An 18,268-nucleotide genomic window follows, 5' to 3' on the forward strand; every position below is an offset into this window, starting at 1 on the left:
TTGTGATCCCACTGGCCTTTTTGGTACACGGAAGTGTGGAAGATCGGACAACCTGACTAGACAAATGGTCCGGGTGGAAGCGGAGACAACCCACATTCCCAGGTTTGTAGTTTGGTTTTCTTTACATATGTTTAACTAAACCAGACCAATAGGGCAGCACCACCAGAACGGCTTTGATTGAAACAAAGAAACCAGATACAAAGGCAATACAGAAAGATACAGCTCTGATGTAACGTGACTGTAATAATAAAGGATGTGTGTTTGCAGGGAGGGGCGATTAAAAATGCATAACCATGATATCATACTGCACTTTTTCTTCAGGTATCTGAAAGCCTTCTCAAGCAGCCATGCCATAATTAGAACAGCTGCAGTGACTATTCATGTGCTACTGATCCTAAAGCGTAGTCTGATTTATGGCACTTATAACCAGGTAGGTGGAAACCAAGTCCCAGAGCTGACGATGAGAAAACTGCAGCATGATCATGTAAAAACTACCACACAACGGTGGTTTAAAGTATGTAAACTCACCTCCAAGCCTCTGAATGCCATTGAAATTGCCTTGGTTACTGGTTGATGTGGCCTGCTGGAGCAGCTGTGGATAACAATTTACTTTTAAAATAATGACTATAAAAAAATCACAATATTTCAAAATTGACAATCCAGGGATCAGACAAAGAAATATATTAATACGTCAACCGTAAGATATGTCAAACCACCAAACAAGTTCATCCTTGAACTAAATAACCCTCCAAGTCATTGTTATGTTTGAGCTGATAAAAATAGCAGGCTGCCAGTTTTGTCTCCATTTTCTTGGTTTAAACAAAATTGCTTATCTGTTCATGTTGAAATCACGTGGTGTTTGGCTCAGAAACAGAAGGCACGAACGGGTCACGTGCCTTTATTTTTCAGCCAGACCACACACTGAGGAAGAAGATGTTCCTACTCTGAGCCAAGCAAAATCAGTTTTTAGCTCAGGTCTGAATATCGCAGAGCATTTCAAATTTCCTCTAAATATTAGTGCAATAAATCAGCCTCTCATTGTCACAGCAGAAACTCTGCTGTCCGTTTGTCCATGAACTAAACCACACACAAGGTGAAGTCAAATTATTATTAGTCCTTGAAAATGTTCTATAAACATTTACTTGACACAACCTGCATGTGCTTTTATAATATATTGACGTAATTGTATTCCTTTATATCATCAGATATTCTCCTGTCTAACCTTGTTCTTCAACAACGCGTACAGTAAACAGATGGCTGAACTAGGAAGATCTTGACCTGCCGTCATGCAGAAGTAATAATGTTTGAGCATCACTTACCGCCAGGTACTGTGGCGTAAGCGTTCCCAGCCCCGCCAGGTTCCCCCAGGTTGAGGCGCTGTTAAGCTGCTGAATCTGCTGCACCAGCTGCTGCTGCAAACGCCGCTGCTCCTTATCCCTCTGCGTGTCCGCAAACTTCACCACCAAAGGTGAGGAACAGCCCTGGAGCAGCCAAGAGGGGAAAAGATGTTAAACTACTGCCAAAATAAACTATTTTCAAATGCAATGAACACAACTGTCACCAAGAAAAGAAAAGAAAGAAGAAAAGGTGGGGGCTGCCTCATGACAGTTTGCCTGTTGCGTTCATAAAGACCAACACAAACGTCTGCCATGCATAGCTGAGCTTGACCACATTCCAGTAGAGCTACAGGATGATGGTGCAGACAGTGAATCATTTTTGCACTCTGCAAAGCTGAAGTCAAGCCACAGATACGCTCACAACAGATGGACAACATTTAAAAGCAGACATTCAAACATGGATAGTAAGCAGACATTTAAAAACAAAAAAATTACAATAAACAGTCTCGCAAACAGCCACGTGTTGTTCAGACAGACGCATGGACAAGGCATGCGGTTCCAGAGTGTTTTTAAGTGTTTAGTCGAGAGCCAGACGGGGACCAGGCTGGAGAGGGAAAATGGCTTCTGCACCAGCAGCACCTCCCTCCCATAACGGCTGAGAGACTGGGGAGAACGTGATGATATTGTGGATGGAGGGGGGAGTAGGTGGTGTCCCAACTGGGGCCCACATTTAATCTAGTGAGGGGAATGTTTTTATTGGTTAGGCTCCTAATTAGACTTGGTCTGAAGCTTCACTGGGGAGCCTCTGACCTAGCTGTCAAATTACTGCTGCTCTACTTCCACAAAGACTTTATTGGATACGTGATCGTACAGCCCCCATTTTTTGAAGAAATCTAATAGGGTGGCTGCAGCTAATTGTGTTAAACTTTAATTTATGAAGTGGGTTCTCTTCCTTATGACCCACAAGATAGACTGACAACAGCAGACAGTCTTTGCAATAAATTAGGTGCTCTTAAAAAACAGCCTAAAGGGAGACATGACAGCAGTCCTTGTGTCCTCGTAGGCAGAGGCTTCAACTTTCTTTGTTTTTTTTTTTTTAAATACAATTACTTTGCAGACAAGAATGGAATTTTGTTATAAGCAAGAGTGTTTTTTTTGGAAATGACTCATGCTCTTATGGATGGACACCATCTGCTTTGACAGGCTCTTCATGTTTCCAACACAAGAGGGCAGCAAAATGTATGAGGGGGGAACGGGGGAAAATGAAAAATAGGTGCTAAGGGGTACAGTACCTCCATAGTTTGAGAGTGATGCATGGTTTTGATTGCATTCTGTGCCATTGCCCTGGTAGCAAATGTGACAAACGCACAGCCTGTAGGGGGGGAACAATAGGAGAGGGGGGGAGGGAGGAAGGGAGGGACAAGAAGAAACAAAACAAGACAAAAAAGGTTTGGACAACTCGTTATGAACCCCAAAAAAAGACATTACAGTACAGAGAATGGCAACTCCCAAGCACACAGAACCACCCTCACTGGTTAGCACACGGAGAAAGAACACAACGAGGAGAACAGTAACACGTCACATGAGCACAATGATCGACGGATTAAAACGGCCGCCCAGAGAGGCTCGACTGATGTCGTGGTGAGACAGTCAACGTGATTATATACATAAAAATGCACACGTATAAAAGAAATGAGGCCTGAAAACATCCAAAAACAAGTACAGCCCATTCCACATAGTTACAACTGCAGACGTTAACTAACGAAGTTCACAGCCAACTGTCTGCTGGGGATGATTTAATCGCACATACAGTTAAATCAACACTACAGTCTGCAATCTGATGCTTATGCAACAGAGAGGTATGCGGGAAACGCAACGACAGGCTAATTTCAGCCTTTGTAGTGTGTAATGAAGGAGGTGGAAAAGGGAGGAGCTGAGCAAGCTGCCTGCCAGCTGAGCCTATGAATACCAGCAGCTAGCAGTTGCCAAGACGACGGGCCATTGTGCTGGACAGCGAGTGCTGCGGCCCTTCACAGTGAGATGTGGAGGATGAATATCACCGTGATGGGAAGACGTGCTATACGGATGAAAGCGGGCCACTGGAGGTAAATAGCTCTTGATTTGGGGGTGGCAAGGTTTAAATGAAGTAGAGAGGTGCCTCTATGAATATTTTATGAGTGTATCTTCTCGGCTGTGCTGAAAGTGGCGGTTCTGAGTCAGAACTCAGGGCTGCGTGCTGAGATCACACCTACCTCTGCTCTGGCCGTCTGGTCCCCGGAGAATCCTGCACTCTTCGATCTGTCCAAAGGACGAGAACATCATTCTGACCTCATTCTCGCCGTATTTCTTTGAAACCATCCCGATAAAGAGTTTTCTGTCTTCCACCGCTGCAGATGGATGTAAAGAGAAAAGTTATTCAGTTGAAGCCCAACAATTACTGGGCATGAAAGCAACAGGTGGACACGAGATATTCTTCTTTTTCCTCTTGACACCTTACAGTTTTACCCCCCACACTTGTGCCTACCTATATCACTTAACCACCCGACTCTTTTCATCATCTAGTAATTGAACACTAGGGGTGTAACGATACGGTACGATACACAATATTGAGGTCACGATAACGATACGATATTATAGCAGTATTTCTTTTAACAACCTTGAATGAGGAACATATGACTGGAAAAATTTGTCTTATTTGAAAGACACAAAATACAAAACAATGCTGTGCGTTTGTCCTATTGTTACAGTTTGTAATGCTTTATAACTGTTTAAGTTTTAAAGAGAAAGCCAGGCCAACCATTTTCCACAAACTGAACTAAAAGTAAATGTCAGGTTTGCATTATGCATCTTCAGTTTCATACAAGTAAAAATATTTAGACACAAACTGAATAGTTTCTCTCATGTATGATTTGACTTTTTTCTTTTCCAGAAATTTAACAACTAAAATTAAATAAATAAATAATAAAAGTAAATAAATACATACAATTTTACATCATAAAAAAAGATTGATTCATGCTCACCTTATAAGTGTAAGAGGAGATTTATTTTTGTTAAGGTTATTTTGGTCATTCAGGACTCATTTTATAAATATATTCTTTATATTCTGTAAATCAGGGACTATAATGACAGTCAGTTTATCTGTAGTGATTAGTCTGTTTTAGATTGGGCGGAGTGATACAGCACTAGGTGTTGTGTTGATGTTCTAAAATCCTACACTGTTGAGGGACATTAAAGTACACTCGAACTCACGCAGAAGTTGTCCCCGTGTTTATCCTACTCACAACCAGAAAAAGGTTTAATTTAATAAGGTAAGGCTTAACTCTACACCAGACTTGCATAATTAAAGGTTCAGAGCTCAAAACGGGACCGCAAAATGGGACTAGTTTCTTCTGAGCGGAATAAGATTTCGGTCCGCGCGGCCGAATGCGCGTTACTAGTCAACACAATAGATTAATATTAATAACCCAATATCGCGATACACTTTGTGACCTCCACGACGCGTATCGTGACGTTTTTGTATCGCAAAATTTTGTGGCACGATATTGTTACACCCCTATTGAACACTGACACATTCTTGAACAAAGTCCTTTTCAATCCTTGATTTTTTAAACAATTTCACATCTTATTTGTCTGTATTTAATCTTTTCCTTCATAAAAGGTTCCTGTTTTTCTACAGCATCGTCACGGCTACCCCTCATGTAAAATAAAGCCACCTACCACTCGTTTTCTCACTATCAGCTGGTTTCATCTGGATAGGATGATGCATCTGTTTAAAAATAAGAAAAAGTAGAGAAACAGTTAACAGCATCTATGATTACAAACAATCTAAGAGCTTAGCGGTGTCCCTTATCGTAATGGTAGACATATATTTAACATCCTAGAACTTTACAGCAGGCGTCTTATTTTGTTCTCAGACTCTTAGCCCATCATCCCTCACTGATGCCAGATTTGGAGAAGGTGTCGGAGCTGCTGGCAGGGAACAAATTCTCCAGTGTCCAATTTCACTTATAGCTGGAGAGTAGACTTCAGTGCAAACTTATTGATTCTTCCTGTCAACATTCCTCACCTTATTCACAACAATTTATAAAGATGGGTGCCAAGCATGATACTCTGGCAAAGCTTTAATGTACTTTTTTTTTTTTTTTAAGATACATGCTGCCCTTAGATCATCTTGTGTATACAAATAGAACAAGGTGGGACAAGTCTGAAAAATATTTTAGCTGGAATAACATCCCTGAACATGCTGCGCCTTCTTAAATTCATGTATGAAAGTAGAGGCAGGGGAACTGCTAAAGGAAATATAATCTTATGCCGTTTAAACAGGATTTTCGTTTCCCCTTCGGAGAGTCAGATCTTTTTAAGAATGCATCTCTATGGTATTTATAAACCATGTGACATGAAATAAAAGAAAATTCGAGTCACAAGATGCCTGAGCACGCTGTACTTGTAAAAAGTGGTGGGCTTGTTTTGTACAAGCAGAAATGAGAAGTGGACAGATGGTCCGCTCAGTGTGGGGACTGGCTAGCATCAATGACCAAGGAGAGAGCGGCACAGACGGACAGAGAGAGAGGAAGAAGAAGAAGAAAAAAAAAGCAAGCTTTTCCACTGTGACGCAAAGCAAACTGTCACCTGCAGTTAATACCAGTAACAGTCGTACGCGGTATTGGGATTTGAAAGCCGAGCTATTGGGCCACACTTTATTCGAAACGTCTGGCTGATTGATGGTCTTCCATTGAAGAGAGCTGGGATCGTATACTCGGCTTGCTAGACACATCCATCAACCCGGTTCAATATTTACCTGTAACCTCACTCACCGGGGTTCTTCTTACAGCAGACTGCTCAACCGTTTGACAACTGAAGTTGTTTGGTATTGATATAATTGATGAGAGAGTAATTTACAATGATTTGCAGACATGACAGATATTGTAGCGGTTTAACAAGCCACTGCTCTTATTCCGGTTGTGTAAGCTTTAATGTCACAAGATCAGGTGCTGAACTATGAGATCACACTTTGTCTGACCAGGTTCCAACTTTGAGATAAAAAAAAAAAAATGTATCTGCACTAATAACTCATGTATACAGACTTTAATTTGGTCCACCTCAGTGAATAACTGCAGGGTTTCTTCACAAAATTAATTTGAGACCATATTGCTCATTTTTTTTAAAACATTGGAGCAACTTTAATTTAAAAGAAAGATGGGGAGGGCAGACTATTTGGCAACCTTTGGAATGAAGCATAGTAACTTCACAAGCTGTGAACAGCTCATATTGTTCAATTGCTGTATTGATCATAACACTACGCTCCTGATCTAGCAATATCTGACCAAGTGCTTCAGTGAATGGCAGAATTAAGAAGCATTACCACAGCTGACAAGGACAAGTGTGTAAGAGATTAAAATGAGGGCATTATGTCACTGTTTGTATGATCTTGACAACAAAAAGTGGGAATATTAATATGAATAATCCCCCTCTACCCAAGCACTATTTGCAGTCTGCTTCGTGGTGTTGAGCGAGTGGTAGTCATTTCTTGGGCCGTACAAGGATTCAGTGAACCAGGAGCTCCTTATTGGCCAGAATACCGCTCACAGCCTTCACCAGGGTTGAAGGGGGACTCAAGCAGCTAAATGCAGCCCATGCTGTGCTTACTCACCCCACTTAAGGTCTTTATGTTGTGCAGTGCATTCTGGGCCTCCAGTGCAGCTTTTCTTGTATAAAAAGTTACAAAACAGCATCCTGCAGAGTGAAAAAAAAATAAATAAAAAAAATGGGGACAAACAAGAGGAGGGGAGAAAGAGACAAAAACAACATTAAAACACAGCACATAGACATTAAATGTAACACCCTGACTACTACAGAACAGAAAAGATGCAAGGATAGATGAAAGTACACTCTCCATATATGTTGAAACTAGGGGGCAACAATTGGTCGACGTTGTCGGGAAAAAAAAATTGTTGCAAAAAGATTTAATTGTCGACAACTAACAATTTTAAGGAGAGGCATCTCCTTCCTACCTATCTCTAGTGAGAACTGCACATACAAAAAAGCATTAAAGCCGCTATTGTCACTCTATGTGTTTCAACAGAGCATCTGCCTCCCTTCCTATCTTTGAGGTGCAAATGCGCAATAGAGTACAGCGCCAGGTAAAGAATATGGTGGCAAAGTTAATTAAAAGATGAATTTTGGAATGAAGTCTTGTCTTTTATTGTTAATTATTACATAAGTAATGATAAATAGCACAACCATATGCAACATTTAAAAGCTAAGTTCTAATAAATAAAAACTATTTAATTAGTGATGCACCGATTGTTCGGTAACGGAAATTGTTCGGCCGAAAATGGCAAAAAAACACTTTCGGTGTTCGGTGGAATAAGTGGGAAAAAAACCGAACAATTAATAACAGCGTTGTAATATAAATAGACTGGCCGCTCCGTAACTGCTGCGCACCACATAAATCGTTGGCCAACCAAAAACTAACCACATAACACTCCCGTAATGGTTGCGCACCACATAAATAGTTGGCCAACCAAAAACTAACCACATAACACTCCCGTAATGGTTGCGCACCACATAAAGTGTTGGCCAACAAAAAACTAACCACATAAGAATTTAACTAACATTCACCAGCAGGTGGAACCAAAACAACATAAATCAATCTATTACAGGTGCGTTTAGATGACGAAATCAAACGTGGAAGAGCGTGGAGTGAAGTGGTGCGGTGCAAACATGTCAGCAGTGTGGAAGTATTTTAGAGTGGCAAAGAATAATACAAGAATGGCTGTTTGCAATGAATGTTCTGCTCAAATATCTAGAGGGGGCACATCTGCAAAGTCTTTCAGCACTACAAGTTTGATTTATCGTTTGAAATGATAAAAAACCCTGAGCGCTTTAATGCATTTTTATTGTTTTAAGGCCTATGTTACAATGTTCAGTAAGTTAAGCTTAACGTAAGCTCAAAGATGGCCAACAAATTTATTTTGCTAATTTATTTATTTTAAGTTATTGTTCTTTGCTGGTATAATGTCTGCTGGAATATTTAAGAAATGCTGGGAAATTAAAAAAATTTCAGTTTTTTATGTTCAACAAATGTTTTCTACCTTGTAATTTTGTAAAAGATATTTTTCTTTTAAAAGCATGCCTAAATCAAATTTATTTGATTTATGCAATGGTGAAAAAATTTGCAAAATAAATGAAAAACTGCGAAGAACCATGTTCGGTATTCGGCCAAGTGTTTATTATTATTTTCGGTTTCGGTCACAAATTTTCATTTCGGTGCATCACTATATTTAATAGTTATGATATTCATAATACGGTTAGTCGACTAATCGCTTCAATAGTCAAGGACTAATTGATTATCAGAATAGTCGTTAGTTGCAGCCCCAGCTGAAACATGTGGACAGGATATTCTTGGCACCAACTATGAGATGGTGCACGCCGACCATGTAGGAGCTTGCAGCAAGGACACGAGAGTAATGAGATATGAGGCCGTGACAAAGCCACAGAGATGACCACAGGGCTGGATAGCTGTCAGAAGACACTGATGCACAGTTGGCGAGTCTACACGATCTGGGCAAGTCGGCACAGACAACCAATACGTCTGACAGAAAATTGATGCGTTACATAAGAATCTAATCCCAAACATAAATACATGAGGCATGAAAACAGCACAAAGAGACAAAAGGGAGAAGAGGGAGAGAGGTGATGGGGGAGGGGAAGAAATGAGGAGCAGGGCGGGGTAAAATAAAAAAACAAAAAGGAAAAAAGAAGCCTCTCATCCTTCCGTCCCAGCAGACCGCCAGTGGCGTTCCAGCCTGTCAGTTTCACTGGGCTGAGGAAGTGGAGCACTGCAGCGTCTCTGACCTACATAGTGTGTATTCTTCTATTACTGGAGCTCCCAGGCCGTGGGGAGGGCTGTTGAACTACAATATGCATCAAGCTGCACTCCTCTCTTTCACAACCAGCTGAGCACTCCCTTTCTCTGCTACTTAGCCTGGTCTCCCATTTTCAAGAGCTAAATAAACCATCCAGAGAGGCGTGATAATCAGATGACCCCCCGCCCCCGAATGATCAGCAGTGGATGTGACCTAAAAAAACCACCACAAATCTGATGACCCTAAAACAAATCTATGGCAGAGTAAACAACCAAAATGGAAGCGGGCTTCCATCATCTGACAAACAAACCAGGGAAAAAGCAAGTCTGATTGCACAAGGTGGCATTGGGAGTTTTTTCCACATACAAATAAAACACTAGCCAGCTGATATCAGGACACCCTTGCGGTAAAACCATAACATCTCCCTGTACAAATACTGGGAAAGAAGCACAAAGGTGAAATTATTGTGCGATACCAAAACAAAATTCAACACACACAGCCTGGGTGAGCCAATGACTGCTGTGATCAGGCCAGATTATCTATTGGAATACATTAACATTGCATTAACATGTCAATAAGCCATCACAGCTGACACTGCACTGAACAGGGGAGGAGCTGTGCAAAAAGAAGGGAAAAAAAGACGAAGAAAAAGAAAAGAGGCTTTGAACTCTGCAGCCTCCCACATAAAATGAACAGAGCCGGGTGTATATTGAGTTACAAGAATGATCGTTTTTCTTTCCCTGGTTTACCTTTGGGCATAAGATTATTTGATGTTATAAGGGCACACATTCTTTAATCAATCCTGATTGTGCAAATTCAAGATCTTTCCTGCAACAAGACTGAAATACGTTTCACTTTGCTCTAACAGATTTTAAGCATTTTCTAGCCAAGGACCCAAAAAGAACCCATAGAAACCTAATAAATATCTAAATGACAAGCCAATCAAATACATTAAAAAAGGGCATTCTGTGCAATATAGAGATGCTCCAATCATTTCCTTAAAGAAAACCTGCAAATTCATATTTTCCAAAGATGTTAAGCAACCACAGACAGTAACAATCAACCCGTGAATAAACAGGCTGCTGTACCTCCTTTACTAGCCTTATTTTTAGCCCGCTACCTCCATTACATTTTTCTTTTTAAATGTTAAATTAAAGTTTGGTGACTCGAATGTTGTAGCTATCGGTTGGCCAACAAAAGGACTCACCTTACAGATTTAGTACAAATTGCCATCTCTGGGCAATCTGTACTTAAGCTAATGTAAGATTTTCTACTTTAACAGCAAGCCAGTGTGATGACCTTATATATTGCTATGGTGAGACTCTCTAAAAATAGGGTGAGAAGCTCCACCATTTGGGAGGGAGTCAGCAGAATTGTTGCTCCCCCACGTTGAGAGGAACCAGTTGAGTTGGTTTGGGCATCTCATTGATGCTTCCCTGGGGAGGGGTTTTGAGCATGTCGAACCAAGTAGAGGCCCTGGGGGCTGACCCACGACCCACTGGAGAGATTGTATCTCATACCCCTTTTCCACCAAACCGGTTCCAGGGCCGGGTCTGGGACAGTTCACAACTCATTGACTGCGTTTACATGCAGTCAATAACCCTTTTAAAACCCGAATATTAGCAACCCGGTTTTGCACGGCCATGTAAACACCAATAACCCCTTTGAATAACCCGAATTTGTTCATATTCCGGTTTTTAAAAACGTGTATACGCCTAACGGGATATCCCCATCAAACGGAACATGAATTTGTTTTCTGCGCATGCTCTTTTCGTAAGGAATCTTGGTCTTTTGAGTCCAGGAAATACTTCTAAACATGGAGAAACGCAAGACCACACCAAACTTTTGGAGTGAGGAGACTAATAATTTCATAAATGTAATGAAGGATATGAACATTTTGGCATTTGTAGACGGTAGAAAGTAACAGGATAGCAAGAAGCAGCATTTGTTTTGAATTAAGATACAGGAAGAAGAAGCGGAAATGACGGTAATTGCGTCATGTTCTCTGCGCATCGCTGTTTTGATCCAGATATCCCAAATGATTAATTACCATGTATACAGGGATAACCCTGTTTGCTCACGCATGTAAACGGAATATTCCGAATGTTTCAGTAACCGGAATATTAGCAATAACCCAAATTTTGACTGCATGTAAACGTAGTCACTCAACTTGTGAACCAGCTGAGAACTGTTTTGCTTTTTCATAGCTCGGGTGCTAAGGGGAGCCACGTCCTTACGTAACTGTATTTGCTCTAAAGCCGGAAATATACTCTACGCACGTAACCTGCGTAGCCTGCGTAGCCTGCTTTGTGTCTGTTCATGCTCCACTGCGTACGTCGCGTACCACCCGAGTAGAGCCTGTCATACCGATGGTGACCGATAGGGGGCAGTAAGCAGAGCAACAGTTGGAAAAGCTACTTATATTAAGTAGCAGAAGTAGTAGCAGCAGCAGCGGTAGCAGATTAGAAAAACGAACACTTTTACAGGACAATATTGGATGATGTAGGAGATTATAACATCGTGTGAATGTGTATGAGTGTGTATGAATGTTTGTGGTGGTCGGAGGGGCCGTTTGGCGCGATATGGCAGCCACGCTTCCGTCAGTCTGCAGGGCAGCTGCGGCTACAGACGGAGCTACCACCGGGGAGAATGTGTGTGAATGAATAATGATCTCTGTAAAGCTCTGGGTGCCTAGAAGGAAGCTAAAGAAAACCATAACATTATTATTATTATTATTACTCTTTTTTTAATGTGTATTACTTATTTATATTACTGTTTTACCCCCTTCCATGTGTGTGTTTGTGTGTGTACTTCTGCTACGTGAGTTTCCCCGTTGAGGGAGTAATAAAGGACTATTTTATCTTATCTTATTATTATTGCTTATTATCAAAAGTGGATAGTCTTTCCAGACTAATTTATCAAGCATTCTCCTCACCCATCTCAACAAGAATGACGAAACAATAAATCCAGTTAATTTTAGGTTCATATGGAGAAGTAGATGTCAATATAAGAAAGATTAACATGGTAAAAAAATGTATTGTTCCTAATATGATTCCAAGTCATTCATTTGCAAGTCATTCAATAGTATTTTTATTGAAAAACAGAGTATTTAAAATAAAATAAGTCCCGTCAATTGACTCCCGGCTCCCGGCTCCGCTTCCTCCCGGCTCCGGGAGGCACCGAGGCTCGGCGCGTACCTCCGCCGGGGCTCGGCCGCCGGGGCTCCGCGGCCGGGGCTAGGCGGCCGGGGCTCGGCCACCGGGGCTCGGCCACCGGGGCTCGGTCGCCGGGGCTCGGCCGCCGGGGGTTGTCCGGGGCTCGGCGGCCGGGGCTCGCCATCCGCGGTACTCCCGGGGACTCTAGTCCCGCAGCACCAGTGAGTATTTTGACCGGAGAGATTATAAAATACCGGACTTCGGCATATTTTACCGGACAACGGAAACCCTGGGGGGAAGTTAAATATTGCATAAATATATGCACGGGGAACTTTCTCCAGGGGAGAGCAGCATAGTCGTGCCAGCTGGGATCAGACCGGGAACAGCGATACTAGCGGCCAGAGCGAGAACTGCAGGTCGCGTACGCGTTCAGTGTCTTTTTGAGAACGTGCACGTCGACGCGTCAAATGTACGCAGGATACGCAGGATACGCGAGACGTGACGTCACGCGTATCCTGCGTCTCGCGTACGCGTTCTGAACTGCAAGTATAAACGCGGCTTTACACGGACTTGATCCGCGTAGCACCCTCCTTGTATCATATCGCTAAAAGACAGGTTGTCTCCTCCACAAACCACTGCTGCTTTGCTGTGTCCATATTAATTTGTCGCTTATTTGAAAAATGTCACCGTCTCGCAGTCTTTCTACTGCCGTTGGTCTTAACAACTCCAACCCCCTCCGCTTACGTAAGCGGTTCTTTCCTCTAGCCCAGTAAAGAGTTGGTGCTACTTTGGAACCGTTTTTTTTGGCCCGGAGCCATTTCTTTGTCGGTGAAAACAGAAAGCCTGGTTCCAAACTCAGCACTGGCCCAAAATCATCCCTGGAACCAGTTTGGTGGAAAAGGGGTACCAATTAGCTTAGGAAAGCCTCAATATTCCCTTAGAAAACTTGAAGGAGGTGCCTTGGCTACTTCCTCCTTGGCTTCATCCAGGAAGCTGATGTTTGTGTGGTATTATGGGTAAACGTTGAACACTGACAAACTGCAGTAGGTAGTTTTGTCATGGTAGTAAATTATTAACCCATTTTATACAATTCTCCTAGACTGACACTGAAAACACATTTCAACATAATATAGCAGTATTACAAGTCAAAGTGCTGTTAATGTTTATTTTGCAGTTATAAATTTAACAGTAATGAGCTTTTGCAACACGCAAACAGTTCAAGAGCCCACACCCTTTTCACAGCAGTATAATGGGATTTATTAACCACGGTAGAACTGACAGAAAATTTTACTTCATCACAACCGCCAAATACCATTTATATTAGGAAGGAGTAATAGGTCTTCACTCTTTGAAAATGTTTAGTCTCAGAAGTACATCCAGCCAACAATGTCAGCCAGACCGATAGTAATATTTCAGAAACCAGTGCTCTATGACTGTGTCTTTTTACGAAAGACTGGCATGTAGCCTAGCTGCTGATTTGCAATTTACTGTCTGAATTATCTTGAGCATATAATATTGACATAGTGACAACCACATGACTGCGCACCACTAAGCTCTTCATTTCCAGTTCTGAGATTCTAAATAACTCTTGGTTAAGAGTTATTCTAAAATTTGACACATAATTGTTGAGTAATCCGTCAGCATTACTTCTCACTTGCTGATTTGTTTTGTCATCTGACTTACCAAAATAAAACGACTGCTTTCTGGATAAGACTATCCCTTCAACTTGTGAAACAATCTCCTCAAAAGAGGAAGCCTCAGCCAGTTGTACATTTGTATAAAGTATTTTTTTAAACAGGTTAAAAAATAGTGTTTTTAACCATGGTTAAAAAGATTTTAAAAAATAAAAATCAAAAGACAGCACTAGTTATCAAATAGTTTGAAATAAATGAAACAATGAGCATAAAAAAAAAGATTTTCAAGAGTTTTTTTTCCTGATATCAGCACTTGATTTCTTTCAATTTAGTGACCACTTCTGTCCAAGATGTCTTTTTTCGTATGTGCAATTTTGACCAATTTATATTTCGGAAAGGTTTTTAGTGCAATTCTCCATATGGCATTAATATACAGCCTACTCACATTTAATTAATTCTAAAAGAATTGCTTTGAAAATTTAAAGGTTACATCAAAACCTACGCTAGTAAAAACAGCAAAGCAAACTAAGTTTTTGTTTTGAACCAGAAAAATCAAAGTATGTTGACGCTCAATTCATCACTACATGAATGAAACTGCAGAATTTAAGAGGTTGCGGTGTTTATTTAAAAAAAAAAAAAAAAAAAAAAAATGTATACAATAGTTTGTGCTTCTGTGCTGAACTGAGGGTGCAGCTACATTGAAAAGGGGAACCTTACACTGCAAGCTTCTCTGATGTGGAACTCTGTCCAAATGTTACTGTCCATCACATCAACACAGCCAGCAAATGTATTTGTTCTGCTGATGTCGGTCTTTATTCGTACGGTTTGCTTAATAGCAATATCAGTAGTTCAGGTAGATAAATTGCTGGTCAGTAAAAAAAAAAAAAATCGTTAAACATTTATCAGCTCTTTATTTTCTCTGTTGCCATATCTGACCTACATATCGCAAATCAACAAGAAAACTATGGGTTTGCAAGCAACAGCGATGCAGAAAACCACCCACACCGCCACCTACTGATGTGGGGGTGCATTTACAGAGCGACAAATAACGGTCACATGCCAACGACGACATAGATCCTATAAGCAGCCAACATGCATAGTTTTTAGAAGCATATAGAAAAAATTTTATCAAGTCATGTGAGACTACCTGGCTTTAAACTGCAGGCTGCATTACACATGGTAGAACAGACATTACATGATCGATTTGGGGATTTTATGAATCAATATCGGATCGTTCAAAGGAAAATTGATTCAAATCGATTAATTGATTTTTTTAACCCAGCCTTATTTAACATCATTTACTTTAGTGATTAGAAATACACCGGAGGAATAAAAAATTAAGACATGACTGACAAAAATAAGCCATCATTTGAAGAACTTGCCAGAAGCACAGATTACACAATTTTCTTGTTGAGTAATATCTTTTTCACAAAAAAATAAACCAACGAGGAACCACATCAGCCCCCCACTTGTGATCCAACATCTGCAACCACAAAAGAACACATTGAATCCAACTAATCAAGCACAAATATGAGGCATTGCCAACTTTGTGCTCCAACTCATGTTGAGAGGAGATTCACAGAAATCTCTAGCAACCTCCATTAAGATTCTGAAACCCATCTGCTTGTAGGGAGTAACAGATTTCGTTTGCTATATGAGAGAGTAGTCTACATTTAGGTGACCCAAAATGGGCCAGTAAATTTGCACATTTCAAGTATCCTGTACTGCAAGCCCTAATAATCAATATCAGTAAGGAAAAGCATGAACCTTGTGCCTCAAGCTTAATAAGAACAAAGGAAGGCAACAACAGCTTGCCACTGACAGAGAAGAGAGGGACGGTCATGTGTTTGCCTTTCTTGGAAAAAGATTTACTACTGAATATGATGTTTTATACGACGGAGTATTAGGACCAAACTAAAACAAAAGAAAATTGGAAATTACGAGAATAAAGTCATAATATAATGAGAATAAAGTTGTAAAATTACGAGAATAAAGTCATAATGGTGCGAGAATAAAGTCGTAATAGAATAAAGTCGTAATATTATGAGAATAAAGTCGTAATATTACGAGAATAAAGTGTTAATTTATTAAAATAAAGTCGTAATATTACGAGAATAAAGTGTTAATTTATGAGAACTCTAACAGGAAGAGCATCTTCTCCCTGTGTTAAAATGAGGAATATTGAGAATCTTGTGAAGTTATATTTATACATTTATAATATATTTAATATTACGACTTTATTCTCGTAATATTACGACTTTATTCTCGTAATATTACGACTTTATTCTCGTAATATTACGACTTTATTCTCGTAATATTACGACTTTATTCTCACAACATTACGACTTTATTCTCGTTATTTCCATTTTTTTTTAAAAATTTTTTGTCTTAGTTTGGCCCTGATACTCCGTCGTAGTTTTAAGTTCCCTAAACAAAAAAGTAAAAACGTATAGCTGAACTACGCAAATTGCTTATTGAGTAGCTATTACATGTGATTTGTGGACTCCAAAACCAACTGACTCATAAGCAACACACAATATGTTTAGGACTGAGGTTTTTCACTCAGAAACATTAAAAACATGTAGCTTCTTATACTAAATCCAAAGCAGGCTAAAAGGTTCTTCAGGTAATATAGTGTGGTATTTGGGGGGCAGCGGCGGCTTGCTGGTCATACCTTTGCTCAGAGGAGGATTCTGGGTGCGATCACGGAGGATGTTGATCTGGTACACGGCGCCAAAGGGCTCAAACAGTTCTTTTAGTTCTGTTTCTGACCAGGAGCGGGGAATCTGTCCCACAAACATTTTGATAGCATCTGGATCTGGCTGGTCCAGGTGTTCCAGTGACCCATTCATCTTGCCGCTGTTGCCGTTGCTAAGAGAAGCAAAAGGAAAGTTTTGTAGTTAGGCATGTAAAAGTCAAATTTCAACTCTTCACCACTGATATTTTTTCACTTCCCCAAGTGCATTAACAGATCAAAGCATCAATAAGGTGCAAAGAAACAGTCCGACTCTGCAGTTTGACGAAACACCGAAGACAGGTTTGGCTCCTTGTGAGCCCTGGTGTCTTGCACATTCATATTGCACAACTGATATGCTGGAATGTATCACCTGTCGTTTCAGAAAGACTAAATTTCAGGATTGTTTGACAGCTCACTGTCTAGTACTTCATCTCAAGTTTGTAAGTGCATCCATTTCCTCAAAGCAAATGATATAATCTAATGCAAACCTTAGAGCCACACAGGAAACGTTGAGAGGAAGAACTACTCCATTTCATCCATTTTAGAATCATAAGTCACATTGTCACTGAAAGCCATTTGAGAAAATCCCAAGAATGCACAGCAAGTGCCATCAGCCTTTCAGAGTTAAAACTGCCAAAGAGCTCATTCAGTGTAGGTTAAATTACAGTTCATCAAATTTATATAGTGAGAAGCAATGATCCTTAAATGCACAGAGTCAATTACTCATTTGAACACACGCTTCTACTACAGCCAAGCTTTCGGGGGAGGGGGGGGCAGAATACGAGAGCAAATACAGAATACTACATTTCAGAGGCACAGGCAAGTTTGACACTGACAAAACACTGGCTCAACAACCTATTAGTAGAGTTTAATTGAATTTGTATTAATGCCAAAAGCCAAATATATCAAGGAATCAACTGTCCTAACCTAGGTGTGTACAAAAATGTATTTTTATGTGGTTGAGGACAAGACTTCAGAGAGCGAAAAAGTTTAAGCCTCCCCTTTTCCCCCGAAATAAAATTGAATTCTTTTTTTTTTTTTTTTTTTATAAGAGAAAAATGATCCAACTAAACATTATAAATAAGATTTCTAGGGTCTGACGAAGCTTCAATGTTGGCCTGGTGGTCTACCAGATTTGGAGCTCTGGGCATCTTCCAGAACTGCTTTCAAGGACTAAATGCCAAACTAGATAGTAAAAGATTGTAAGCAGAAACAGAAAACCTCTGAAGTCTATTCTTACAATAATAGTAAGCAACAATTGGGCTGGTCTGAGGTAGTTCAGTATTGCTGGGTATGAATGAAATACTACACCGTGCAGTTTCCTTCAAGGGATGCCTTAGGGACAGAAAAATCAATATGCACCAGTGTATCTATAAGTGAAGCACCTTTGTCGCTCTCACAACAAAAAACAGATGAACACGCATTTCTGATAAAAGCAGAAGCATTGGATTTAAACCAGAAGCTCAAGCAACAAACATTTAGAGGCACCGGGGCAGAAAATCATGCTGAATCAAATGTGAAACTTCCAACACAGACT

The 18,268-nt window shown here is 40.5% G+C and overlaps 1 protein-coding gene across 4 annotated transcripts in view; it reads right to left on the bottom strand.

The window, feature by feature from the left end:
• Positions 1-18,268, bottom strand: part of LOC133443781 (CUGBP Elav-like family member 2) — a 43,551-nt gene that overhangs the window by 11,913 nt on the left and 13,370 nt on the right. For all 4 annotated transcript variants that reach the window (XR_009782691.1, XM_061720999.1, XM_061721001.1 and 1 more), the window contains exons 2-8: positions 16,669-16,865; positions 6,988-7,070; positions 5,055-5,103; positions 3,590-3,724; positions 2,630-2,709; positions 1,320-1,481; positions 529-592 (exon numbers count right to left, since the gene is read on the bottom strand). Coding sequence is in view for 3 of the 4 variants with exons in the window: in XM_061720999.1 (XP_061576983.1) it covers positions 529-592; positions 1,320-1,481; positions 2,630-2,709; positions 3,590-3,724; positions 5,055-5,103; positions 6,988-7,070; positions 16,669-16,865 (770 nt within the window). In the remaining variant the exon portion in view is untranslated. The remainder of the gene's footprint in view (positions 1-528; positions 593-1,319; positions 1,482-2,629; positions 2,710-3,589; positions 3,725-5,054; positions 5,104-6,987; positions 7,071-16,668; positions 16,866-18,268) is intronic.

The sequence above is a fragment of the Cololabis saira genome, chromosome 5, assembly GCF_033807715.1.
Source record: "Cololabis saira isolate AMF1-May2022 chromosome 5, fColSai1.1, whole genome shotgun sequence".
Classification (NCBI taxonomy): Eukaryota; Metazoa; Chordata; class Actinopteri; order Beloniformes; family Belonidae; genus Cololabis; species Cololabis saira.